The 27590-nt window shown below is 51.2% G+C and overlaps 1 protein-coding gene across 13 annotated transcripts in view; it reads left to right on the forward strand.

Annotated features, from left to right (window-relative positions):
* LOC114577681 (uncharacterized) overlaps nt 1-27590 on the forward strand; it is a 163376-nt gene that overhangs the window by 83330 nt on the left and 52456 nt on the right. For all 13 annotated transcript variants that reach the window (XR_009832359.1, XR_009832358.1, XM_062083675.1 and 10 more), the window contains one exon: nt 16210-16264. Coding sequence is in view for 11 of the 13 variants with exons in the window: in XM_062083675.1 (XP_061939659.1) it covers nt 16210-16264 (55 nt within the window). In the remaining 2 variants the exon portion in view is untranslated. The remainder of the gene's footprint in view (nt 1-16209; nt 16265-27590) is intronic.

Consider the following 27590-nt stretch of genomic DNA (forward strand, 5'->3'; position numbering starts at 1 on the left):
TCCTCTTCGCTCGTGTCGCCGGCTCGTCGCGGGTCCGTGGTCGTCCACCTTGAAAAAAAGGATCGGGAGTGTGAGGGAACGCTGAGAACACAGCTTAAACGTTACGCACGAACGCGACCATCATCGCGGACCACGTTCTTCCTCCCTCCACCATCTTTTTTCGTCCCTCTTTTTTTTTTCTTCTTATATATTTTATATATTTATATACATATACGCGCGCGCGCGCGTATACCTCGTCCCCGTAAGAGTTCAAAGAGTTCTGGATGACGACGATGATGCTTGCGAGACCGCGGTTCACTCGCGGTTGTCGTTCGAACAAACGTCTTTCGCGAATCCTTCTCTATCGATCTTCCTTCTTATCCTCGTCCCGTATCTTTTCGCATCTTCGTCGTAGAGGACTCCTCGTCCTCCGATCCCATCCTCCTTCGAATACGCGAGGAGGATCGGTAGGTATCGGAGGTTGAGATCGAAGCGAGGAGGTTGTAGACCTCCTCTAATTGACCCTAATCATTCCTAATTGGAAGTTTGGAACGGTAAGAGGATCAAGAGATCTTCTCTCTCTCTCTCTCTCACTCTCTTTCTACGAGAGGAATTTCGTTGCGAGGAGGTTGCGTCGTAACACGATCTTTGCGTTAGCCTCTCGAGTTATCGAGCCGTGGCGCGGCATCCTCCGGAGAGCGTGCACGGGCCTGGCCCCCCCGATGAATGACAGCCTCATTGAGCAGGGGAGGGTAGCAGCGCGGCGGGGGTGTTCTCGAAACGCCCTCCAGCGGCTACCGGGCCCGAAAACTCGGTCCCACGCACCTGGGTCCCTTGCAAAAGGGGGCCTTGGTGGGTCCCTTTTGTCATGCTAATGCTCCCCACCCCGTGCGTCCCTTCCCCCGCGGTTGCTCCCCTCCTCCTGTGCGCTACCCTCGTCGGGCGCAGCGACCAGGTGTTCGATCCTTGTGCCCGGAGGAGTTCCTCGGGACCCTCTGTCACCCGATCGCCACGGAGGGATCTCCACCACGACGCTCGATCCACGATTCCGACCGAGAGAAACTGGGGAACTTTGACACGAAGGGGGGAGGGAAGGACAAGGGGATCGTGAGCACGCGCGAATTATTCCTGTCGGAATGGCGTCGGTGTGCAGAGAGACAGAGAGAGAGAGAGATCCCTGTGTCGAGGTTACGGTCAACGTGTCTCCGCCATTTAACAAGGGCTCGAGATTGTTTTACGACGAAAGAATTCGAATGTTCTCCGTCCCTCGACGAGGCGAGGAGCATCTTCTTCTCCGTCCCCGTCGAAGGAACTCGAAACGAGCAACTAACTCCTTGCCGTCGAGGGGGGAGGGGAAACGCGAGCCGGATCCACGTCGTGTCGCGGATAGGAGCGCAACCTGTTGAAGCTAGAGCTGTTGGTCGGACGACGACAAGGGGTTGACAGGCTTCGCGAAAGTGGCGTCGCGGCCGTGGCGAGGTTTCCGCTGCGTCGCGATCTGTCGATGCCTTTTCAACCAGTCAATCGGCCTTCTCCGAGTTCGGCAAACGTTCCTCCTCTCCCTGTGTATCCACGCAACTCTTCCACTCCCCTTCGTGCAAAATCTCCACGATCGTGCCACGTCGAAAACGTCTCGCGTACGAAAACGACGCCATCTTCTGTCTGTCAGGTATCGCGCGCTCTTATTCTTCTCTTCTATATACTCTGTATATTCGGTAAGGGTATGTATATATTTATATATATGTATGTGTATAGGATGAGAGTCGTTTTGAGAGTCGCCACGTGTGGTGAGCCGACAAGCGTGCTTCGGATATCGTTGCCGAGGCACATTCACAGAGGATTAGTCGGATCGTCGATCGTTTGGTACGGTGTTGAACAGCGTCGATTATCTTGATTATTATTCAAATATTATTATTATTATTATTATTATTGCCACCTTGTTCACCCGACACCCTAAAGTGTCGTAAAAGGAGAAAAGAAAAGATCCGTCCGTGTACAGTGTCTTTGCTCTCGTGTCGCAAGAATACCGATGACAATTTATCGTTTTCTATTAAAATTCATCGTATTCGTCTCCCCTCGATAGAGGAGTCCTCGATAGAGGATCCGATAATTCCTCTTTCTTCGTTTTGAACGAAGAAGGGGAAAAGAAAATTTCGTTCGCCGAATCGAAAGAGATTGATTCGTCCGGATCGTGACGTATTTCTGTCTGGATTTATTTTCGGGATATAAATAAAACTCCTCTCCAACTTCTTCCCTTCCTCTTTCCCCTCCCAAGTTTCACCTTCTTCTACTCGAATTCGAATACATCTTGCGAAGCTAGATACAATTATTCATCGATTCGTTTTCTTCGCTTCGAAAGTGAAGTCCACCTTTTCCAGGATTTGGCGATCAATTTTCAATATTCGGCGACGGAGAGAGGTTGGTTCCGCGCGGGGGAGACAAGGGGAGGGCGGTTTATCGTTGGTTGGAAAAATCTTGATATTGGAAGGAGCGAGGATGCAGGAAATTCGAGGATGTAGCCTTTCCATTTTGCGCGGTGGGTAGCCGAGGATCGGGTGGTCTTTAGGTGGAGTTGGCTCCAGGGCAGAGACGGCAGGCGTCGCGGTAGCAGGGTTGGCTCCTACTGGCTCCTAATTGGGAGACCGGCAACTAACTCTCTTAATTACCGCCTCTACTTCCTCGCCTCTCCTCCGTCGGCCTCCACCTCCTGCTCCACCACCTTCTCGTCGACCTGTCTCCACCTACTAGCGTTCTCTCTTCGCCTCCTTCTCTCCCTCGCTTCTTTGCCGTTTCCTTTCTTTCTCGACCACCTTTCTCCCTTTTCCCTCTCTCTCTCTCTCTCTCTCTCTCTTTTTTTCTTTCTTCATCGCACGTTAGCTTCGCTTACTCGTTGCTTTCTCTCTCTCTTTCTCTCTCTCTCTCTCTTTTTCCCTCTTTTCGCCAAAGGGGAAGCTTGAAAGCTCTGAGAAAAGTTCCGCCGACTTAATTACATGGAATAATCGTAGGAGCACGGAACCTGGACCGAGGTTCGCTGCGTCCATTCCCACATTACGAGATTTCTGATGTGCCCACAAAAGGGCCCTTTCCCTCGATGGTCGTCTTGCACAGGGCGTTTCTACGTTCGTTCCGTACGTAGGAGCGCTGGTTAGCCGGGGAGTCGATTAGGAAATCCGTGCCATTTTTCGCGTTAGAATTTTCCTCCTTTTCTTTCTTCGTCCACGGATGTTTATGCCCGTCCCTCTCTTCTTTCAATCAAAGGCGAAAAGAAAGAAAGAGAGATCAAGATGATCATCATCCCCTCCCTCGGGAAAAGGGAGAAGGTGCGAAATTTTCACAACGATGATCACGACTGTCAAAGTTCGCAACTTGTTCCCGGGATAATGTCTGTTTCACTGGAAAACGGGCGTTGTTGGTGCAATCGCGTATCTGACACGGTGAAATCAATGTAACATTCGTGTGCGAACATTCGGGCGCATTCCGATTCCGGCCTGTGATATTTACACCGGTGTTGCGAATTCCATCCTGCAAACATCGTGAAAGTTTACGCGACGCCGTTCCTCTTTGTACAACATCACACGCGTACAACTCACCGTCTCGCTTCACCAGTCGACCAGAGTTTCGTGCAACTCTTTCAAACTCTCCTATCTCCTAACTTGGAAAAAAAAAAAAAGGAAAAAAAGAAAATAGTCAAATTCGAGTGGAAACGTTACGTTTCCTGCTGCACACAATCCTTGCCCTCTTTAAATATCCTCGCTTCGTTCACGCACGAATGGGGGGAGGGGGTGGGATTCTTCTTTATTTTCCGATGAATCTGGATCAAGCGAGCGACGAGGGATTCGAGAAGAATTTCCCAACGAGGCAAGTAGTAGTAAAGTTCTCGTTACGCGTCATTGTTGTTGTGGAAAGGTTGAATAAGGTGCGAACGAGAGAAGCGGCGGGTGTCGGCGGGTGGTTGTTGTAATCTTGAGAAATCTCCAGCTGCCCGTCGACATCTTCATCAACGTATCCGCCAACGTACGAGGATACCTTACCTCGTCTCGTACTCTCACTTCGATTCTAGATCGCGCGGTGGGTTTCTTTCTCGCACGCACGCACACACGGAAGATCCTCCCTCACTCTCACGAAAAATACACGAAGATTTACCGATAATCTCCCTTTGTCCCGTGCCAAGGGGACAGGATCCTCACCTTCTTCACCGTCCAAAGAAATAGGACTCTTTTCGCCACCTCCGCGATCTCGATCTAAATAACCGGCGATCGGGAAGAATCGATCATTGTCTAGGAAAAAAAAAGAAAAAAAAAAGGATTGGGTTAATTCTCCTTTCGGGTCGATCGTTCCCATTGGAATTCGCGAAACGGACGAAAAGCCGATGTTTCGCGGAATCATCGTGCTCTAGTTGGAAAGCGTAGCGTAGAGGAAGGACGTATCTCTGTATAACGCGCGTACAGTTAAGCTTTTCACAGTCTCGCGAAGCAGCCGCTATTCCCGGCTTGGTCGATACGGGAAGGAGAGTCTCTCCTCTCCTCTCCTCTCCAGGATCACCGTATCCCTTGCCCTCGTTCTCGGTCCCTCTCGCGGGAACCCCTGCCAGGGGCCGACAATAGGCCGCAGTAGTTCTCATTTGATTAATAACCCGCCCACAATGAGCACTCCCAGTGACTCTCAGTTGATTAACGATCGCGTTGCCGATGATGGCCGTTCCGCGATCCACCGTGCCTCGCGGATCCTCGGCCTCGATCCATTCTCCTCCGATTTTCCCCCGTTTTTCTCGACGGCGAAGACAGGGCGGAGCGCCAGCTAGAGCCTTGCCAGCTAAGCCTTTTCATCCCGAAAAAATAGCGAGGCTTGTCGTTCGTCTCCCCGTTCGTGGGTCCGGTTTCCAAGCAGCGGCGTATATAGCCGCTATATTCTCGATCCGAAGCGGACGTTAAACGGGAAGCACCTGATGCTCTCGCGGGGTACACAGGTAGACGGAACTCGTTCGCAGCATATTAAATTATACGACCGTTTTTAACGGGCCTAATAAATACTTGGTAGAGGGAGATTATTCCTTACCCTTGCCCCACCCTTGGCCTCCCGGAGGGAAACTTTTTATTGGCATTCAAAGAAATATCAATCTTGGAGCCGAGTGTTATTTACTCGTCGAGCACTCGACGCGTACTCGACAGATCTTAGAGACGAGTCCCAAACGATTCGACCAATGCCTCGCGCGTCGTATTCCAACTTTGCCTATCTCGGGTTCCAAAATTTGGAGGAAAGTCTCTCTCTCTCTCTCCTTCTCTCTCTCTTGGAGTACGGGCAGAGAGAACAGGTAGCATAGGAAGAAAGTCGCGGCGTGCGAATCGGATCGATTCGTCGGTCAGATTTCCAGTTCGGAGATCGGAAGAGGAAAGGGAGGAGGAGAAGAAGGTAGGTGTCTCGTGAACGAGAAGCTTTTTTTTCAAAGCGTTCCTCGTCGTGCACCGTCGAAGGGGGAGAAGAAGAGGAGGCGCCCCTTCCCCTCGAAACGCAAGCTAAGATGGCCGCTCTGGGAGCGTATCCTATGTCGTGGGAACGTTTTTACCAACTGGAGCACGACGGGCCTTGGGCGAGAGGGCTCACAGGAATCCGAGCAGGTAGTCTCACGTGCACGGCTACCTACCCCGCTTGTGAGAAAAATCGTTTCTCCCTGTCGCTGGATTTGCGATGGCGGCCGCTCGTCGTCCTTCCTGGGATTTGGTCCACGACCGAAATACGTTCAACCGCGTGGCGCGTCTTTCTTTCTTCTTCCTACGGAAATTCACACCCCGTGGACACAATTCCCGTGGACATTCCTGGAAACGAAACGATCTTTCTTCGCAGCCCGTCAATATTTCCAGATCCTTATCTCTCGATCGAGCAAAATTTTCGCCTCTTTCGTACGAAACGCGTACGTAAAAGAGAAAAGGAGAGAGAGAAAAAAAGAGAGATATAGTAGTATCTTTCCGTATCCCGCCAATTTGGCTTCGTTTCATTTCTGTCATCGATGCGGAAGGGGCGTCGACCGATCGAGGAGGGAAAAACCTCTTCCATCCTTCGTCCTTCTTTCTTTCTTCCCCGCGCGAACAAAAACGCGAATTTCGAAACGAAACGAAACGAATTAACAAAGTCGATCAAACTTGAATATCAAAGGGCGAGGAGTTGAGTCCCTCGAGGAGGAACGAAACTGCTTCGCGCGGGGCTGGAAGGGGAGGGAAGGGAAATTAAACGATTTACCTGCTCAGCGACCGCGACTCGGCGACGCGCGCGGATTCGCGCGCTTCGGATTGCGTTCTCGCGGGACGAGATTTATCCACGGCGAAAGGAACGGGAGACGGAAGAAAGGAATGGTTGCAAGGGTGGTGGTGGCGGTGGTGGAGGATCGTGGAGGAGCCGTGGGTGGAATTGTGTTTCGGCGATTCGATCGATCCCCGCGGGAGGCGGCGGGAGGGGGAGGAGGGGAGTGCTCGCGACTTCGGAATCGGGGGCGAGGATCGACGGGCTGCTGTGTGCTCGGGGAACCCCGGGGACAATAAATCGGTTTCACGCGGCGGTACAATGGCGGCGACAATTAGCACCGTCGACACTAATTTGAACTAATTAACGGCAGGGATACGGCGAGGTGAGAGAGAGAGAGAGAGAGAGAGGGAGAGAAAGAGAGAGAGAAAAAAGAAGTTTGGAGGAGCCAAGGGTGGGACAATGGATGTGGCGCGTATCGGTGGGATCATCGACGATACGCTCGTTATTAATAAAATGACGCCACGACTCGATGGATCGGTTTAATAACGTCTAATTAAGGGTGAGGTGACAATTATCGATATATTCCGGATTCGAGGGATACGGTGGCTCTTTTCTTGCCACAGGGGGGCAAGTTCGAGGGAGGAGGAGGGGGGAGAGAGAGGGTGGAAAACGGGCGTTTCGCCGTCCTTCGAATCGATACTTTTTTTCTTTTTTTCTTTTCTTTTTTTTCTCCTTTTTTTTTCCTTTTTTTCTTCTCTCCCTCCCCCTCCCCCTCCCTTTTGCGATCCTGCTCGTTTGCGAGGCGATACACGCGCGCATGGTAACGAACGATGGTGGTGGTGGAGTCAAGATGGAAAAGGTGGAGGTGGCCGCGATGCGCAGCGTCGAAATGATTAGAACGGTCGAGCAGGTCGGCGGGCGCGCCATTGAAATATTTGCTGGAAATTGATTATCGTGGTTGCCGAATGCCGCGATATGGAGATGACTAGACGAATCGGTTTTACTCGCACAATCGCGTTAATAAATACCGCAGAGACCAATCCCCGCTAATTAATGCAGATCCGCGAGCGCGGATTATGGAGAATTTGCGTTATTTGACGTTGAACGATAACATCAATGCAGTTCGTTTCATCCACGCGATAAAGAATCTCGGTTTATTGCGCCTCGCGTGTGCTCGTTTGTCCCGCGCCACCACGGCCCGACCACTGCTATACTATTATCGTTTAGACTCGTGATTACTTCTATCGGCGAGTGCCTCTCCAAATATCGATCTCTCCCTCCCTCCCTCCCCAGTATCCGATTCGACATGATCTGAAAAAATAAAAGAGAGGAAAAACGATCCATCCCGATCGATCCTCGGGGGAGGGGGGGAATCCGATTTTATCGATCCTCGAGAAAAAATCCTCGGTGTTACTCGACAGTGATCCACGAGCGGGCAGACACGCAGAGGAGCAACCGTGGCGAGGAAGGGAGCCGTGTATAGCAGGCTGGCCCGGAGTCTACCGGAGGCGGAAAATCTCGGCGGATCGCGGGCGGCTTCCGGCGGTGGAGGGAAGAAGGGAGGGAAGGGCGAGCGAGATGGGAAAAAGAGGAGAGGCGGAAGAAGCGGTAGACGAAATGTAAATCCAGTGGCGGTGGTGTGGCGCGGCACGAACAGGGGGGTCGGGGGAGGGGTGGAACGATGCTTAAATTTCCGATATTTTAACCGGCGGCCGCAACTTACTCGTGCAACAAGTCCTTTCTCCTCGGTTGCCTCTGAAAGCCCGGCTAAGTAATTTCGGTTACGCCATCCGACTCGCGGCTTCCGCGCTCCCACAGACGTTTTACCAACCCCCTCGCGACTTTCCTCCCTTCTCCCGCGTTTTATCCGCGTTCCCTCTCTCTTTCTCCACCGTTTGTTTCCTCGTTTGTCCACTCCTGACGGTGTCGCCGTCATTCCATTCTTTTCTTCTTTCAAGATTATCTCTCGTTTATTCCGTTTCGCTCTTAACCGATTTCCGTTCTAAATGAGGATGATGACGATGATGAAGGAAGGACGAAGGAAGAAAAACGGAGGAAAGAGAAATCTCGCGTGAAAAATTCGATCTTGTCCCGCCGTGTGAAATGTGGAAAGAAGTTGGAAAACGTGGAATTCCGAGCATCGAGCTGCTCGGTCCAACTTGTTCCCGAAACTCGGATTAACCGGTGGAAGTTCGATGGCAGCGGTCGAGGAGCAAAGTTCTCTCCACCGCGCGTCTTTCTCCTCCTTCGCCTATCTTCCCCTGTTCCCGTTCCTGTTCCTGTTTTCCCAGCGATCGCATGTGGTGGTGAGGCGCGAGCGAGTACGCGAAAGGGGAACAGATGTAGTGGCAGCTCGGTGTTTAGGGATAATTGCGATTGGTCGAGAGGGTCGAGAACTCGGGACGCTGCCACGCCATGTGTCTACCGAACTACTTGAAACTTTGCACGACGTGGCCGACGAGAGCCTCCTGCTAATAGCGGTCTCTGGAACACCGCCACCCAGGCCCCGACCAACACATTCGCCCGCGTGTTTCACGCGTCACGGATCGCGTTCGACGCCATCTCCCTCGTTCGAGAATACCTGCGACAGGAAATGGAGATGAGGCGATACATTTGCGAGATTGATGCTCTTCTTAACGATATTCGTTTCTTTTCCTTTCCGATCGTGAAATTTCTCCCAATCGGATGGATGGATGGATGGATATCGTCGTATCCATCTTTTCCTCTTATTCTCCAAATTAATTCGTTGCTTGGTAGGAGGACAGGATATTTGTTTGGACAATGGAACATCGACGGATATCATTTCGAGGGAAATAATCGGAATAATCTTTATTCCCCTGTGCAATTGCGAATTGATTAGATGGAATTAGGTTTTTTAACGATTAAATTCCTGCTTCGATTTCTTCTGCTCCAAAATGGCTCCAAGATATATATATACGTATATACTCACGCGCGAGGATACGCGAGAATAATAGAATCATCTTCTCTACCGTGATTCCTTTGATTCGACGACAGCGAGCACCAAAAAAAAAAAAAACGCAAGAATTATTCAAAAAATCAGGCAAAGGAGAAAATTTTCAAGGTAGAAAGGATTGGTGTCAGCGTATGAACTCGTTCACAGATCCAGCCGCGAAATTGAGATAATTAAGATTCCTCTCGTCGTTACCATCCCGTCGAAATCTGCATGATTACGCTCCGCGGCACAGGTGGCGGAAAAATGTTGCGCGCCAGGCTGAAAGTGAATACCCGTGCCCGTAGTCGGCAATTTATTTCGCTAATGCAACCGTGACGAATCCATCCGACGACGCGAGGCTACTAAGAAAGAAAGAAAGAAGAAAGACGAGCCGTGGTGAAACGAGGGAAAGGGAGAGAAAGAGAGAGAGAGAAAAAAGGTATCTCTCCCCCGTGTGCGCGCAGAATGCATTTCGCATGGACCGACTCGTCTGGTCTGGCTTCTGCTTTCGAAAACGTCGCCGGTTCTCGTCGTATCTCGAGAAAGAATTCCTCTCCCATATTTATCCTCGTGCAAAGAAAATCCCACGATGATGATCGATCCGTAATCGCGACATTATGCGCAGAGAGAGAGAGAGAGAGAGAGAGAGAGAGAGAGAGGGAGGGAGGGGGAGAAAAAGAAAGAGATGAAAGAAAACGGCGGCGTGATTATTTAAAAAATAGCGAGGAAATTGCTTTTCCTACGGAGTCAATGAATGTTCGATGCTCTCGCCGAGATCCGGCGAAACAGGTCAATGCACCGATCTACCGAAGCTTGGGTAACGGCGAGAGCAAACGTTTGCCGTTACCCAATCAAGCCAGCATAATACCGGTCTCGTATACGCGCGGCCAAACAGCCTACGGGGGTTTCACGATACACCATATGTACCAACACACCCTCGTGTTTGGCCGCGCCATTGGAACCCCCCCTCGTCGGTAGCCGCGATTCGAGTTCTCGAGGAACGAGCTCGAGGCTGGCGGGATCGACCACCACCTGGGCGCCCAGGTTCGTTCTCTGTGTCTGCGTGTACACGTGCGTACGTATTGCACACGCGCGCACGCTTGAAACTCGCGCGCACGCCACGAGCAACGCCAATATTTTGTTAAGGTTATGTTTGCTGGCCGGCTGATGTACTGGCACAGATTGGATTTGAAGTTTATAGGGCGGAAATTCTTTGGGGAGGGCATGCCTCCCCCGGGATTTCACAAGGTAAACGCGAGCTCAGCGACGAAATTCTTGGGGAAGCTTGGTTCGATAGCCGAGGGGGGCGTGCTAGTTAAAATTTCATCGCGCTAAGTAATTCTCTTTGCCTTTTTTTTCGACAAAGTGTATTAATACGTTGGGTCCCCTTCTCTCTCTCTCGAGCGAGCGAGCGAGAATCGAAGTTTGTCTCGAATATTTGTGATATCGTTAACGTTGGAAGAATCGAAACTAGGGACGGAGGAAAGAAAAAAAGAAAAAAAGAAAGGAAAAGAAAAAGAGAGAGGCGAGGAATTAGAAATGCAGAGCCACGTTCTCGAGGAGATATTAAGCCGAGTCTTTAGCTTGATGGATGAAACGGGACTTAGGTTGCCAGCCGGTGTCCGTGTCCGTGCCCGTGCATCATCAATAACTCTCCTCTCTTTCTCTCTCTCTCGCAACTCTCCTCCCTCCTCCACCTCCTCTCTCCCTTTCCCCTACCTCCTCGCGCGCGGAGGAGTGTGATCGCGACACAGTCTCCTCCGGGGATCCTGTAACGCGCCCGTGAAAACGGGTCGGCGGGATGTTTAATGCGAGCACGGGGCGATGCGTGACCCTGGGGCGGATCGAAGGTGTAACTTTCGGATGGAGAAGAGGCTGGCTGTGCTCTCTCTGTGTTCGTTAGTCTCACTTGTCATTTGTCAGGAATACGTGTCTAATGACGGCAGCCGCGTGATTATGAAATAATGGTACCTGTCGGCCCTCTTGGTGATGATGGAGCCCGGCTCTCGTCTGGAAGCCGTTAATGGCATCGCGTAATCGTCGTCGTTAAGTCGACTCACACGTTACGCCGTTATCTCTGCCCCTTCCCCTCCCTCCCATATTTATTGGACCGAGTGCGTTCCTGCTCGCTCTCAATTTCGACACACGCGTGTACTCGAGGGAGGGAGGAGAGAAGAAGAGAAGAAAAGTACGTAAAGACAATGGAGACGTTGGGAGTTGCACGGACGAGGCGTAGGCAAATTGGACAGGTACACATTTTTACGACCTTCTTTCACCGCGAATACGACACGCGAGGAACGAAACGAGCCTGGCACGACGAAGAAGAGGTAAGGTGGAAAAGGATTGAAACAAAGGATTCGCGATTGTTCGGCGAGGAGAGGAGAGAGAGAGAGTGAGGGGGGGGCAGGGTGGTAGGCGGGCGGGCGGGCAGAGCTTCCTCCCGCGAAATGATTTGGAGAGAGAGCAGGAGAGGAGAAGCGATGCACGCGGCACCGCGGTATAATTACTGGTCGTATGTATCAGACACGCAATCAAGAATGAATTATCGCGGAACCACGCCTCCTGCCAGCGCTCAACCGGGCACAACAATGCCGGCGCATCACGAGCAGCGACCCGGCTGTCGATGATGTGTGCTAATAGTCCCCCCCGTGGCTTTCGCCCACACAGTATCCAGATCCCGTGACACGATTTTTTCTTTCTTTCTTTCTTTCTTTCTTTTCTTTTCTTTTTTTTCCCCCCCCTTTCCACGCCTCTGACCATTCGCGGCCATTCACACTCCATTCACACTCGCCGCTTCACCGAAATCGCCCTCTTCGTACGCGCACGTACGATCGTCCCGATGATTTCTCGGAACGATGTTAATTCGGAGTGGATATCGGGATCGTCGATTAGGAACGGCGATGCACGCTCGAGCGAGCGTTGAAGCGGGTGAGCGGAAGGAAATAAGATATTTAAAATTGTACGGAACGTCCGCCGCGCGGATTATTGATTTCGATTAATTTCGGGGGTTGAGAGAGAGAGAGAGAGAGAGAGTTTCGATTGAGAGGAAGGAAGAGGGGGATGAACGAATGCGACCGTAAAAATGGAACGATATTTAATTCGACGTAACGAGAACGCCGCGTTTCCTGTGTGCCTCGGGGGAGGGGGGAGAAGGGGAGAGGAGATAATTAATTGATCGTTTAATCGGGTTTCAAAATTGTTTAATCCGCCAGCGATAATTTCATTCGATATTCATAATCTAATTTATTAGCCCGGATACGCGATGAATTCGAAGGCACGAAATATTCCCTGCGAAACGATTTCAACCAACGATATATATTTTTACTCGTTCCGTCCGTTGTGACGAAACATTAGCGACGAATTACACATCGGGGATAACCAACAACGAATTCTCCTCTTCTTCTTTTTCTTCTTCTTCTTCTTCTTCAACCGAGCCAGGGTAAGCCAGCGTAGCGTAACGAACCGCGTCCAAAAGGTGTCCTCAAGGGTTTCGAGGAGAAGAAGAAGAAGAAGAAGAAGAAGAAGAAGAGGAAGAAAAAGAAAAAAAAGAACCGTAGCCGTGTTCCACGCCAGCTAGAAATCCCTCCTAGATTTTAGGACCCACCGCTTTTTCCCCATCATCTGGAACGCTGCCGGATGACCCAGGCAAGTCTCGACCCATAAAACCCGAAATAACTCTTAGTCCGGGGCCACCTCCTCCGCTCCACCACCCTGCTCGGACAATATCAAAGGAGGGAGGAGGGGGAGGGGGTGGGGCGGGAGTCGCGCACAGGAAAGGAGAAGGAAGGGTGGGCACGTAATAAATTCGCAATTTCCTTATTACGGGTAATGCCCCGGTCGGTGGGCGAGCTCGCATAAATATCCCCGGTTCCGGTGATCCTGCGACTTCCGGTCAGCCGCAATGACTTATCCCGCCAGTCGAAGGGTGGATACAGCCAGTCCAGCCAGCGAGGCGGGGAGAGACGGGCGGCGGCGGGGGTGCAGGTTTCGAACTGGTTTCGCAAAAGAGGAGGGCGATGCTCGCGATGGAATTTGTCCCCGACGGTTCCGCCCTCCTGGATGACCACTGATAAATTTACTACGAGTATAGTACTCCTCCTTTCTGCTCTCTTTCCGCTGTCGCGCTTGTCTCCCCCCTTTCCCCCGTCCATCCCTTGATTCTCTCCTCTTTCTCCTCCTCGTTTCTTTTGCACAGCTTCGCTCCAACTGTTGGCTCGTTGTCCTTTTCCTCTTGTCGCCGTTCGATGTCGCGTCGATGCGATCGGCGAGTGATATTTTTCTTTCTTTCTTTCTCTGTTTTTATCGGCGCGTATATATCTCGCTTCCTCCGGGGAAGGGAAATTTTCGAAGTGTGTTTAGCACGGCGAAAGTTTTCCACGAAAACGATGCGAAAATTCGTGGGGGCAGGGGGCGGGGAGCAGAGGAAGGGTTCGATCCGGTGGCGACGTTTAGAACCGCGGTGGGTTCCTTCGGTTCGGTATCGGTTTTGTTTGTCCCATCGTTTCCACGATTCCCCTCGTGGACGACAGAAGTTGGAAAAAGCGGAGGGAAAACGCGAGAAACCTGCAACCTGGCGTTCCTTTCCCCGCTCCAACGTCGGTGGGCAAACAGAGGAGGAAACTTTTCCATATGAGAAATTGTGCTCGAACCGGCTTTGCCGGAAATTTTGGACCGTTCCTCTTTCGCTCCCTCTCTCTTTTTTCCACCCCCTCCCCCGCTCAGTCGTCCCCGATACACTTTGAGACGCGGAGTTTAATTCGTCGAGTAGCTTTGATCCTCGCGTCGTCACGAGCGAGCAGCAATAACCTTAATTGCTTTCTTTCCGTTCGCTTTATTTTTCATCGGTGCATTAAAAGTTTCCCCTCTTCCCCTTCCCTTGATCGAAACGAGGGAAAAAACTATTTTTCCGCATCTTATCGATAATTAATCCGTCGATTGATCGCCGATGGATTTCGCCGTGACGAAATAGAGCCGAAAGGAGAGTAACTCGCGCAATAACGACCCCCTTTAAATAAATAAGGTCTTTCGAAACGAGCCGCGAGATAAGTTGACGCTATTTACGGGTGAGATCTATCTGGCAAGCGTTTGTTTCTCTCGAACAAGCTTATAACGAGTATCCCAGAGCCGCCGTAAAATTTCACCTCGAATCGGGGGAGGAGGGGGCTGTCCGAGCTCGCGCATCCCCCGTTAAATTACCCTTCGTTGTGCTGCGAGCAGTTTCCATAAAACACCGGGCATATATTTATCCACGGTATCTCTCCCCAAGGTACGATCGTTCCGACAATCTGTTTCGTTTATCGCACCCACCCCCTCCACGAGACGATCCTCGCTCCCCTCGCCCCGCCACCGATCCGGAACTCGCTTCCGCCACGCCTAAACATCCGGTCGAAAATGATTTCTTTTTTCCTTTCCTTTCCTTCCCCGCCCCCCCTCTACCTTCCCTTTCTCTGTCTCTTTCCTTCCTTCCTTCTTCTCTTCCTCCTCCTCCTCCTCCTCCTCCCTCTGTCCCCCTTTTGCGGAATCTCGCCCCCTTAAATCTGCCCTTCCACCGGTTTCCATTCGATGGTCGACTGAAGAAGAAGAAGACATCAGAAGAAAAAAAATGGGTGTCACGCTCCAATAAAACAAGCAATATCGCGATGTCCCGGGGCCAAAAGAGGTCCCCGGGTTATCCTGCGGGGGGTCCCGACGACTCCCCCCCGGTGCGCGTCCCAAGGTATATTGCTCCCGGATCATCGCGCCTGCATCGCATTACGGGGATGATATCACCCCTTTTTTCCACACGTACGGACGACGGGCACGCACACGCGCCGGCTCATATTCTTCCCGGGCACAATGCGGGATCGCCGTATGAGAAACGTGCGGCCGTCTGCGAATTTTCGCGGAATCGGTATATTGCGTGCCTCGATATAATCCCTTTGTACCGATTCCTTCGATCGGCGCGAAAATTACGGAATACTCGCTAAAGCCGTTCCGTTCGGATGCGATTCCCCCTTTTTTCTCTCTCTTTTTCATAACGAAGATTCTCTGCGAGATTCTACCGTTCTACGATTTGCGCGTTGTATGGATACGTTTTACGTTACAAGATGGCGAAATATAATCGGTGAAAAGTAGAAGAAAAAAGGATGATTCTCTCTGAAGGGAAAAGAAAAAAGAAAGAAGGAGGAGGAGGGGGAGTGCGGGGGATCGACGATGAACTCTGGGACGCGGCGGTTTTACCAGTCTAATGAATCTTTTCAATTAGAGAGGGGATTGGGGGTTGGGAGGAGGGTGGAATACGATCGAACCGCGCGTTTCATTAAAGGACGCTCGCGTGCAATCGATTCATGCACGTCCCGCGGAGCGATAAATGCCCTCGACACAGAAGGACAATCGCTTCGACGTGGCGCAGCCATTGATACCTTTAGGGAGGGGAGCGGACGGGGTGGTGGGTGGCGGCAGGAAGGAAGGAAGGAAGGGAGACAAGGATGCGAGGCCAGCCATTGGGATAAAGGCCCGATCACGCGTGTAACGCGCGGATTATTAATCGCAGAATAATTTGACGCCCCGGCGACAGAGGCGGTGATGCGCCCCTCCGCCGCCGTTCTTCATCTACGACGGAGTGGATGAAACCAGCCACCTCCACCGTGTGGCGACGTGGAACGGTTCGGGCCCCAGTTATTGGCTTCGCAGATTCGCGCTAATGTGTCTTCCGATAGTTCATAACGCTCGATGCCTGGAAACGGGCAGGATCGTGTCTCGATCCCTCTCTTCGTTGTCCCTCTCGCCTCATGATCCGTGCTCACGGAGGTTCACGGAACCGTGAAGAACTCGTAAACCGGTGTTCCTCTGAGTGGAAAACGTATGGAGATGGGGTGGAAGAAGTTTGAACGAAGAAGCCTGGTTACCCGTTGGTGTTCGTTGAAACTTTTCGGATCGAGAGTGATCCTTCCTTTTTTTTTTTACAGAGAGAGAGAGAGAGGTGGAAGCAAGGCTCACCGAACTCGAGTTTCGAAGTTTCCCTCGGAATTAATTCGCGTTTATTCTTTTTTCTGTTACAGAAACAACGCTGTGATGAAACGACGCTGTTGGCGAAAGAGATCCGCGAATGGAGATGTAAGTAGCGCTTTATTTTCCTTCGTTTTTTCTTCCAAATTCGTACTTTCTCGTCGTACTTTCTCTTTTGGAACACGAGAAACTTCGCGCGCTGATCGATCCCTCGCCCGATACGATAAACTTCTCATTGGATAAGCAAATTCGTATTGTGGACCTAATCATTGCCAACCGCTTTTTCCAAGAGTTACGTTTCAATATGAAGATCCATCGAAATGTTCATTCCATTTCGAATGGAAGAAGACATGTCGAACATTGTCGAGCATTGCATCTCTCGCGATCTCTGTAAATAGATCAGGAAACACGGGAAAGAACCGGATTTTTTTTTCCTCGAGGAAAACTGCTTCTCGCGAGCAGGGACGAAGGTTATGAAACGTAAACCTGGCACAGAGATAGGATTCTATTGGCGAGGAGGGAAGAAGAAAGGAGGGAAGAAGAGAGAGGCAACCCGATCCATAATCCCGACGGAAGCCGCGAGCGAAGGTGAGGAGCGTGGAGGCGAAGGAAAGCGAGGGAGGCTAAAGGGTAAGCAAGCGAGCCAATGTTTAATGGAGGCTTCCCGTCGGCCGCTTCTTCTTCTTCTTTCGCCGCGTCTTCGCGGCGATGTCGGTGGCAGTCGAGGTTGCCAGTGGAGGCGGTGGACACGTCATTTATCTTTTACCCTTCCTCCTGCTGGAGAGCACGTTCTCCACCTCTCTGCCTCCTACCTCTCTGCCCACTGCCACTCTTGGTGGCGCCATCTTGGCAACTCCCACTCTCCTTTTCTCCTCTCCAGCTCTCTGTCTCTCTCTCTCTCTCTTCGCCCTTCTCGCTTCTCCTCCGTTCATCTCGCACGCTCTCTCGCTATACACCTCTCTGTCCCCGTTTGCCTCCTTCTCTCGCCTCGGACTCTCCCTAACGTGGAACAACTCTCTCCTTCCTTCTCTCTCTCTCTCTCTCTCTCTCCTTCCCTCTTCCTCCTCGGCCTTCTCTTTGTTTCTCTCGTTTTCCGCCTCCATTCCATCCTCGCCTCGTCCCCTCGCCACGGACCGCCTCACGGAACCCCCCTTCGCTTCGCCGGCTACGGCAACAACCGTTTCCCCTGCGTCTTAAGCTGCGTGCCTGGAATAGTTGGCAATTATTCGGCACAGCTCGGCGATCCCCTTTTCTCCGTTCTATCGCTCCAGGTACTACCCGCTACCTTGCCTCTTTGTACACCTCTCTCTCATTGTTTCATCCACGCTTCTTTCCCTCGCCTCGTCGACATCGATGAGACGTCCGCAAGATGGATGGAGCGGGATCGGCTAGGTGACACCGCGCGATGAATATTTATATCGATTTACGATATACCTGTCCGTCTCGCGTTTCATTTCTCGCCGGTATCGAGATATCCTCCGCGATAACGGGGGATAACTCACTCGCTGCTGTTCCGAAATCGTGGAAAATTTCTTTCTCTCCTCTTCGAAATGCCGCCCCCTACTGCTCTAAAACGCCCTCGTCCCCCGACAGACCCTTAGCCGGCCAATTCGGGCGCAAAACTCGAAAATTCCCCGAAATTGTCACGGCGAATCCATCGAATCAATTCATCCCGGTGGCACTCGAAAAAAAAAAAGAAGGGAGGAAAAAGGGGGTGGGCAGGGGGGTCCTTTGGGTCGCGTAGTTTCCAAAGCGATAACGAACCTTTGCCACCGGTATCGAGGCCGAAGTTCGTTAAAATCCGCGTGACGGTGGGTGGTGACGAGCGCGGGAGTGCAATTATACGACGTCCTTTTTTAATCGGGCCAGGACACGGGGTTACCGTTAATTACGAGCGCGCGGGCACAGGACGATGCGAATTTCGAATTATCCGTGGATAGGCTTTGTTCGCCGCTTTGCCATTGTGCCGGCCTCCCCATCCCCTCTGTCCACCCAACCTCCCTTCGCCACCCCCTCTTCCGATGGCTTTAAAACCATCCGCTACTGGTAAACGCGTTGCAAACGAACTTTCGACCACCATTGTCGACCGCCTCGATGCGCCGCGGGATTTTAATCGCGGCTGCGCGCCCAAATTTCCCGCTCGCGGCTCCGTGAAAACGCGCCCGCCGCTCTGATCGATGCGCTCGCCGATGCGTGGATCCGTGGAACGTGCTTCGATACCCGGGCGGCCGCGGCGTACCGTGATTTTTAATTGGAAATTACATACCACGAGGAACACGCGTATCGATCGATCGACTCGCGTGGATCGTGGATCGATCGAGATTTTGTCGTTCGAACCACGGATTATTTAGTTTCGTATCGCGAAGGTTGGGCGGCATAGCCATCTTGTTGACTCGAAGTTGCACGGAACAAAGGTAAATAATGATTCATCTGGAAGTTAGAAACAAAATTAGAAATTGCGACCTCGTACGAGGACGAATTTCCCTCCGATCTTCTCCCATTATGATGATCCTCAGTAGAAGAAGATAGATGATTTTTCTCTTCTTACGTGTGCTTCGATCAAAAGAAACGACTCGAACAGGTTGCAAAATCTTAATTACAGAATTTTTTCCTCTCCCCGCTTAATCGTGGAAGCAGGAAAAGAAGAAAAAAACTGAAAGAACCGCGACACGGAAAGAAAAAAGAGATAAATCGGGTCCGTTCGGCGACGGCGGGGAGCTGGATCACGAGTTTCTCCACAGGTTTCGCAAGTCGGTATTCGGTAGTCGGCGCACGTAGCCCAGGGCCCCTCTCGTGGAATATTAGCTGGTAGTTGGTTCGAGCCAACATTGGGTCGAGCTCGCGAACGACAGACGTGCATACCGTATTAAGCCCCCGGGGACTTTGCCGCCGCGTTACCAAACACCGACACGCTCCGCGTCGGCCGGCTCCAACACGCGCGCTGCCGAGCACATACGCGGCGGAGTGTCTGCGCGCCGCGTATATCGGCGCACCGTGTGCAAATACTCCGGTATTCATGAATCCCGGTGCTCGGCCACAGGAAATGCACGCTCGACCACCGCGAGACCGCCTCTTACCCGCTTCCACCCACCCCCGCGAAACATAACCTTGATCGCGTGGACGTGACGACGGCTCACTACCAAGCTTTCTCCGATCGATTCTTTCTATATTTTACGGCGAAACGAACCTTGTTCTTGCTCCGTGATTCGAAACTTTAGTTCTCTCGCTCTATATATATGTATATATGTGTGTATATATGGTGGAAGGAAGAATTTATTATTCGAAAATTCGCGCTAACTTAAGAGAGGGTCCAGTTGAAGGTTGTTCCCGGAGTGGAAGAACGAGGATGGCGCAACACGATTCCGATTTAAACGAAAATGTTTTTTGACGCGAGGAGGTTCGGTTGCACGGAGGAATTGAAAGGCGGAACTCGTCGTCGTTGTCACGGATAGGAATCGGCGTCGAAACAGGGGGAGGGGGAGGAAGAGGGGTCGAAGGGGGCGAAGGTTTCCGCGGCGAAGCGTCGACGATCCAGGTCGACGAGTGGCAATTAGGCAAATGAATAATTTCCAGTGAATTAAGCCAGACTCGCTCGACGAAAAAGGCGATAATGCGAAAAGCGACGTAAATAGAAACAGGAGAGAGCGGGAGGGAGCGAGAAGAGGGAGTGTAGCTTGCTGAGAGAGAGGGAGGGGAAAAGGCAGAAACAGTGCGAGGAAGGGCGAAGGGACGACGGAGGGAATGAGTGAAAAGTGGCGGAACTAGCGAGGAGGAGGAGGAGGAGGAGGAGGAAGGAGGAGGATCGTACGAGATGAAGGGTGAGAAGAGGTTGTTGGCGCACGTGCATGCCACCCCTTCGCACGTGTACGTTTTTTTTTTTTCGTGTGCACGACGAGATTACAACTGTTCTTCTCGATATCCAACGTGGATAAATGTGTCCTCCCTACCTTCGACCTACCTTTCGTGCGGTGCACTCGGTTATGTGCACTCGGTGGTGCAGCTCGCGGAAAAGGGAGTGGGGAGGGAGGAGGAAGAGGAGGAGGAGGAGAAGGAGGAGGAAGGGGAAAGAAAGAAGGCAACGGCGCAATCAAACGTCAATCCCAAGCGAGTAATTTTCAAGTAATTTGTTTCCACCACGCTGGAAAAATGTTTCGTTTTGCGTCGTTTTGCCGCCACTCGTTCGCGCGCCTTACTTTCAATCGCAACCCCGTTTTACCCCCGTAGTGGGGGGGAGGGCGGTGCGCGAGGACATTCTAAGAAATAATTACGGAAACGTGGCTCGCTCGGACGGAAATTTCATCGTTTCCCACTCGAAGCTGAGGGAACGGGAGAATGGGAGGAAAACTCGCGTCGAAACGAAATCGCGTTCGATTTAATGCCTTGATAATTAAAGATCCGGAAGGGAAAGAAGAAGGGCGCAAGCGTTAAACGCGCGACTCGAGACAATCGAAACAAAACTATCGTCCCTTTTCCCTCCCTTCTTTTTCTTTCTTCTTTCTTCTTCTTTCTTCTTTCTTCTCTCTCGATCCGATTCCGACAGGAAATATGTAAAGCAAAGCGGCGACGATTTGCTCCTTTCCACCCCTGTTTCCAACCACTACGACCCGTGTCTCCGCTTCGTGTATCCTTTGCCAGCCTCTGACTTATATCCAGCCTGGATTTACGCGCGATATATTTGTTTTAAAGTCCTGGATTCCCGTGCCTCGTAGTCCCGTTCCCGCCCCATTGCCTGGTTTGTCGTCTTTTTTCCCTCCTCCGGCCCCTCCTCCCCGTCGTCTCGTGTATTTATGAGGGCAGAAACGTAGGGCAGAACGTGTGCGGGAGTTATGGCCCGAATAAGTGCTCTCGACCTCGGACCAGGGATTCTCAAACGGGGGAAAGGAGAGAGAATCGGGGGGAGGCCCCCGTGGAATTTTTCCCGAGCTTTTTTTCACGGCTCTCGTTCTCAACTTTCTTTCTTTCCCTCCTTCCTCCCAGATTTCCTTCCCTTTTCACCCTTGTCTCGAAACATTTAACCCACTCGCTTTTTATCCAGGAGAGAGGAATTCGACAATTTTTCTTCCCGATATATCTTTCGAGGAGATATCTCTCTCTCTCTCTCCCTGTCTCTCGTTCTACGTAATTGAAAATTTTCCCAGATATACTCGTCGTTGTTTTCAAATTTGCCTGGTCGAGCAGGAAGGAAAGCACAGAGATATTCCAGGCAGCCATAGCGAAGCGCGAGCGCCAATTTCGCTCACGGGATTAATTCTACGGGTTTATTTCCCTCGGTCTCGATAAGTCTTCCCTACCTTCCTTTGATCTACTACCGCCACCGCTGCTGGCAATCAGATATTGTTACGATTGTCGCGCGGAGCAACGAGACGAAAACGCGTCTCGATCGGGCTTCGCCACAGTTTTGGGGATGTTCGTTAAGCGCGAACAGATAATGAGAGGTCGGTGCGAAGAAAATACGCAGAATCGGTGCGTCTTAACGACGCGCAACACCGCGTAAACCGTGCAAGCAACGCCCTCGAGAGCAATCAATCTGTTACTACTGAACCAAAAAAAGAGATACACGTTCCGTTATTTTCCAACGAAAATCGCGGAAGAAAAATTCGAGAAACCATTGAAGCCATTAACTCTCGGGATCGAGACTCGGGAGGAGAAGCAATGGAAGAGAAGAAAGAAGAGGTCTGCGAGAAGAGAGAGAAGTGGAAACTGGAAGGAAGAGACTCTGGTCTGGTCTGGTCTGGTCTGGTCTGGTCTGGTCTGGTATGGCATGGCTCGCTTTGCTCGTCTCTCCTCGACGTCTCCTCATTCAGGCGAAGTCTAATTAAAGTGCAGCTGCAAGTTAAATTAAAACACGATGATAATGTTGCCGGCAGCCAGCCTCTCCCTCCCCTCCGTCCGGGAAAAGGATCTTTCTCCGAATCGGGGGAAGAAGCTGGGTGGAACTTAAGCGGTCGTAAGCAGCCGAGCAAACTTCTCCGAGGACTTGGTGGGACGAATGAGTTAAACAGTTCGGTGGCGGCGATCCTGCTTCTTGTTCTCGGTTCGCTTGTCCCGCGGATAAAAGCGGAATACTTACTACGGTATCGGCTAGCTTAATCGGCTTTCAACTTCGGCGCGATGAAACTTTCGTCACGCGCGTTTACTTTGCCGGTCAAAGCTCGGCCAACCTCGGCCCCGCGCGAGCGGAAAAAGATGAAAAAGAGGAAGAGAAAAAGAAAGGGGGAAATGGCGCTTCTAATTCGTTACGAGCGAAGCAAGAAATTCTGGAAAATCGTTTCGCTCGTGGCACGAATGCACGAATCGGTGGGAATTTTTAATCGATTTCTTTCGCGATCCCCTTTGATGGATTTCCACCGATCTGAAGACACTGGCGCGCCATTTCATCACCGACCTTTGAGAGAAAAAAACGAGTCGCGTCGGGGATTAAAAAACGCGGGTAACCTTGAGGATCAGTGAAATTTCATCCGCGTATAATTCTTTTCATCGGCGGGAAAAGAAGATTTTTCACGGTCGTTTATTTGGAACGGCAGCTCGTCACGTTCAAGGAGTGACGTCCGTCGTATATATATATGTATTATATATATTATATATATTTTATACGTATATACATATATATTTCAGAGTGTAACAGGTCGTTGCGCGTAATTACGCGCGTAAGTTTATTACGCTTGAAGCATAATTAATATTCCGTATAATAACGCAGTCGATGCTTCTAGTAGTTTCTGGAAACTGGATAAGTGACTTTCGGCGACCGACACTCCACCTCTTGCACCAAAGTTTCCCCGTATCGAACATTCCGTACACAATCGCTTCTCATTCTCGCGATTTTTCTCGAATTTTTCTCGAATTAGGGGTAGCGTCAAAAGGGTGACGAATCTCTCGAAAACCTCTTTTCACCCTCGTTTCGAAAATCGCGAGTAAAGACTTCATAGCCAAAGATTTCGCCAAGATATCGCTCCTCCTGTCCAGTGTCTCTCAATCCGTCGGTTCAAACAATCGTCCATCCACTCTGGAAGATCTCGAAGAACGAAAAAAAGTCGTATCCACCATCTTTCGATTCGTCAACCGCCAATCACCGCCAATTCGATTTCAATAAAAATTCCCCTCTCCATTCTTCCTCGCCGATTCTGAAACCCAGGAAGGGGTTGTAACGGGGCAAGGGGTTGAGAAACACTGTGACGGAGATGTCGCCGAGGTGGGGAGGGGGTGGGCTCGGAACCGGGTGCATTGTGGTCGGAGATAGAGATGGCTATCGGGGTGCGCCACGCGGTAATTGCCAGGAACTACGGGGGGAAATTAAAGCTGCCCCGGTCTTCCGGCACCCCCATTGTCGGTACTCGCGACACTGTTCCCGGTACCGTTCTATTTATCAGGGACGAGCCAATGGCTGCCCTCCGCTGACAGGCTCCGTGTCACTGTGTCACCGGAATCGAAACGCTCGCTTTGTCGTCCGCTCCTCTCTCACTCACTCTACTTCTCTATCTATCCGCCCCCCTACCTCCCTCTCCTCCTATCTATCCTCCGCCTCTCACCTTTTCCCTGCTGCTCGCTGCGAGCACGCGACCATCGAGATTGCCCTGCACGTTGTATAGAGGAGGCCGAAGGGAGCCGCAGCCTCGACAAGGATCGGCTAAATGGACGCTTCAGAGTCGGCTCTATTAACCGGTCAATCCGGTGCCGCGGCTGAAAAAATGTAAAACGTCCTCCTCCTCCTCCTCCTCCTGCTTCTCCTCTTCTGAATCGACAGCCGACTTTGTTTCCCGCACAACGCGCTCGTTGCCCGGCTACGATTCTCTTTCTACGAATCTCTTTCATTCTCTCAGACGACGGCGATTCGGTTGAATGTGAAGCGCATAGTAGCGATTGTCGAGTTTCGCTACCGTCGAGATTGTTGGCGATTTTTTTCAGTAAAAAAAGGAAAAGGAGCGGAGAACGAGAGAAGTAGAAAAGGGGAAAGAAAGGAAAAGAAACGGGAATGAAATTTCATGGTGAAAAACGTGGAAAGGAGGAAAGGGATCGAATGGTGGGGGGGCAATACCGAAATTCGTAGAGTCGAATCGAATGGAGAGGAGTTGGACTTGCGAACTTTATCGATTTATTTATTTATTTATTTATTCTCGGTGATTCGAAATCGATCTCCTTCTGAATCTGCTTTCCACCCTGAGAAGAAAAGTTCGCTGCTTTATGGATTCGTAATTCGACGTTGTCTTTCGCGCTCACGCCCTGCCTCTGTTTCCAATTTTCTCCTCGTAAACCGTTCTGCGACGATACTCGTGTGCGCTTGCACGAACACCCGCGGGCAAACCGCAAATACACGTAGAGCATCGACGTGTATCGCGACAGTGGTGGTTGCGTTACCGTAGCCAGAGCCGGCATGACGACGAGTACCGGCAGAGGATGCACACGTACGCGCAAATGGTATGTAGGCGTGTGTATATAGAAGCGCACAGGCAGCCTGGTTGCGGATAATTCAGGCAATCAGCGTAATGTTGCGGCGGTGAGGACCCTCCAGCCTCCTACTACGCGTATAATACTCTACCCGCCAACCGGGGTGGCTGCTTAGGATGGAGCTGGCCTTCTAGATACGTACCCGCTGGATATGTACTAGACAGATGCAGACAGTATGTAGGAACGTGGCGAAGTTAGTCGAGGCTAATAGCCGGGCTGCGAGCTTGTAGCTTTCGTATGGGATGTTACGAGTCAAACGGGGTTGCACCGATTGATCATTGATCGACGGGGATGGACAATGCCGGTTAATCCGTTGATCGATTGGATTGATTCCAGCCTTTCTTAAAATACGCTCGTTGTATGTCCCCGTTAATGGAGAAATAATGAAGCCTCTGCTCCCCGCTGTTGAAAGATAAATGGTGGATGTATGGATTTTGGATTTGGAAAGGACTCGTGTCGATACACGAGCGATATTGACGAAACGCAAGATGAAAAGTTTTTCGATGGTGTTGTATCGTTTGTGAGCCCCGAATCGAATACACGACACCGTGTATAGGCACGCAACTCGGCCAACGAGCCGTTAGCTCTGCACGTGCAGCTACCCTCCCCCTGTGTAACCGGGGCTGGTTTCGAATCGTCGAGAGGGTGGACCAAGGGTAGGCCCGAGTGACAATGCATCGAGTACTCTCGAAATATTCCGGCACACGATGCAGCACCCTCCTCTCTCTCTCTCTCTCTCTCTCCTTCTTTCTCGCTTCTGTCTCTGCACGTCCCTTTCGTCTGGATTCGACGGCTCTCGCTTCGTCCTCTCTCTCTCTATTTCTCTCTCTCTCCCCCTCTTTTTCTCTCCATCTTTATTCCTCCTCGTCAGCCATTACTCGTTGATCATTTGCCATTTTGATGGCAGATAAGTTGTTGCCACCGGTGAGCGGATCGTCGTTAACATTTTCGATTAACAGAAATTTCTGAAATACACGCGTTCCGTCGCGTTTAATTTCTCTCTCTCCCCCTCTCTCTCCCTAATAAGAAATTATCTTATGGAAAGAAAGATTCGCGCCGTTTAATTCGTTTCTCGAGTCTCGTAACTTGTCGCCGGTTATCCTGTCCTGGAATCTTCCCCCCTTTTTTCCTTTTCTTCTTCTTCTTCTTCTTGCTAATTTCCCCGACCCAAATCGAGAAAAACAACTGCTCCTCGTTGATAGCGTGACTCGCGGGGGAGGGGGGACTCGAAGGGAATAGTAGTAGTAGTAGTAGTAGTAGGGACGGTGGAAAAGTTGGGTTGGCAAGGGTGGCGAGGTCCTTCCAGAAGACTTAAAATCCTCGAGCGCTCGCGAGAGACGGACCCACCTCCATCCTCCCTTTCGAGATTCCTCCCTGGACGAAGCTGGCAGGGGGAGAGAAGGAGGGAGGGTCGCTTTCAAAAGACTCAAAATTACTTTCTGGATAAGCTGGATTAGGGTTCGCTCTCGTGCCGCGTCCCAGATTAGAGCCGACGACGCTCGCGTCCCTACTTACGATTTTGCTCTTTCCCCCGCTTGTTTTTTCGCCTCCGTTTCTTTTCTCGATCGGGATAACGAGTTTCGTGGAAGAGGAAGAAGAAGAAAAAGAGAAGCTCGGCAGGGAACACATCGAGGGCGAAGAGAGAGAGAGACTCGTCTTTTAATTTTCCATCGGTGTTCCGTCGTTGCAATTTTTTTAAAGGGAGAGGTGGTACGTTTTCTTGAATTCTCATCTTGTTTCGACGAGTGAAACGAATAAAAGAATAAAATTCTTCGGTATTCTCTTCGGCTAATTCCACCCCGTTTCCGGGATGATCGCTACTCGACAACCCTTTCGCCGAAAATTCAGCAAGCCGAATCGAATTCCGGCTTGGAAATTCGCATTGGTAGGCAAGAGCGTGGAGCGAGCTTTAAGAGGGTTGCCTTTTGTCGAGGCGTTCGCTACCCTTTAAACCGCCTCCTCCTGTCCTCTCTCGCACACGCCTTCGCCTGCCTCTTTATCCATCTCGCGCCGCCTTCCGCCGACTCGCCTGCCCGATCCCACTCGCTCGTTTGCACCCTTGCAAGTAACCCGGTCGACGAAAGCCGGGCTCGAGTTTTCTCCTCCGGTCTCCTTCTCGCCCCCGGGGCGAAACCAAGGAGACCAGATTAGAGGGGGTGAATCCCGGGCGGCCGCACGACTTTCCTGATTTTCGCTTGGCCCTCCTCGTATCTCGCGCGTGCAAGAGTTTCTCCGCCCGTTATTTTCGCTCGAAACAATGGTGGCGCGTGAAGGTGAAAAACCGATGGTGGATAGGAATCGAATTTAGGAGGGAACGGCTGCGGCCATTCTTCCTCCGCCGTCCGTGGACGACACCCGTTTCGGCTCCGACTTTCGCGAAATAATCCGACCGAGTGGACATTACATCTCGCATCTCGGGAAATCATGCTCGTACGATAGATTATGGATACAATCGGAACGGAACCGAGAGAGTAGATTATTTTTATAAAGGAAAAATAAAATCGTACTTTTTAAACGCGTAGTAAGAGCAATTAATTCGCGCAACAAATAAGGATTTTTTATTTCTCTTTATTTCGTATGAATGTATGAATAATACAATAATACAAGGGAGACGCGTTATCTCGATCGTATTATCCACGATATCGTGGAAGCAACGTCATCTTGCCTCTCTTATCGGCAAGATAAAATTGTAAACAACACGAAAGTCGTAACTCTTCGATAAGTAGGAAAGGCCGCAGAGCGACGTGGAGCGTGGCGTGTTTAACGAAATGATTTAGAGATGGGAGGAAGGGAGGGGCGAGGAAGAGAGGTTGGCGTTTTTTGACAATATTTTGCGTAATTGAGCAACGGCAATAAATTTCGTTTGAATTATGCGCGAAAACGGGGAGGAAAATAACTGAAAACTGTCCGACTGTTCCCATCCATTATTTACATCGTTTAGCAAATTTTACTGGTCCCCGATGGGCCGGGCCGCCATTCCTGTGCCGCCGCG

The sequence above is a fragment of the Apis cerana genome, linkage group LG13, assembly GCF_029169275.1.
Source record: "Apis cerana isolate GH-2021 linkage group LG13, AcerK_1.0, whole genome shotgun sequence".
In the NCBI taxonomy this organism is placed as follows: domain Eukaryota; kingdom Metazoa; phylum Arthropoda; class Insecta; order Hymenoptera; family Apidae; genus Apis; species Apis cerana.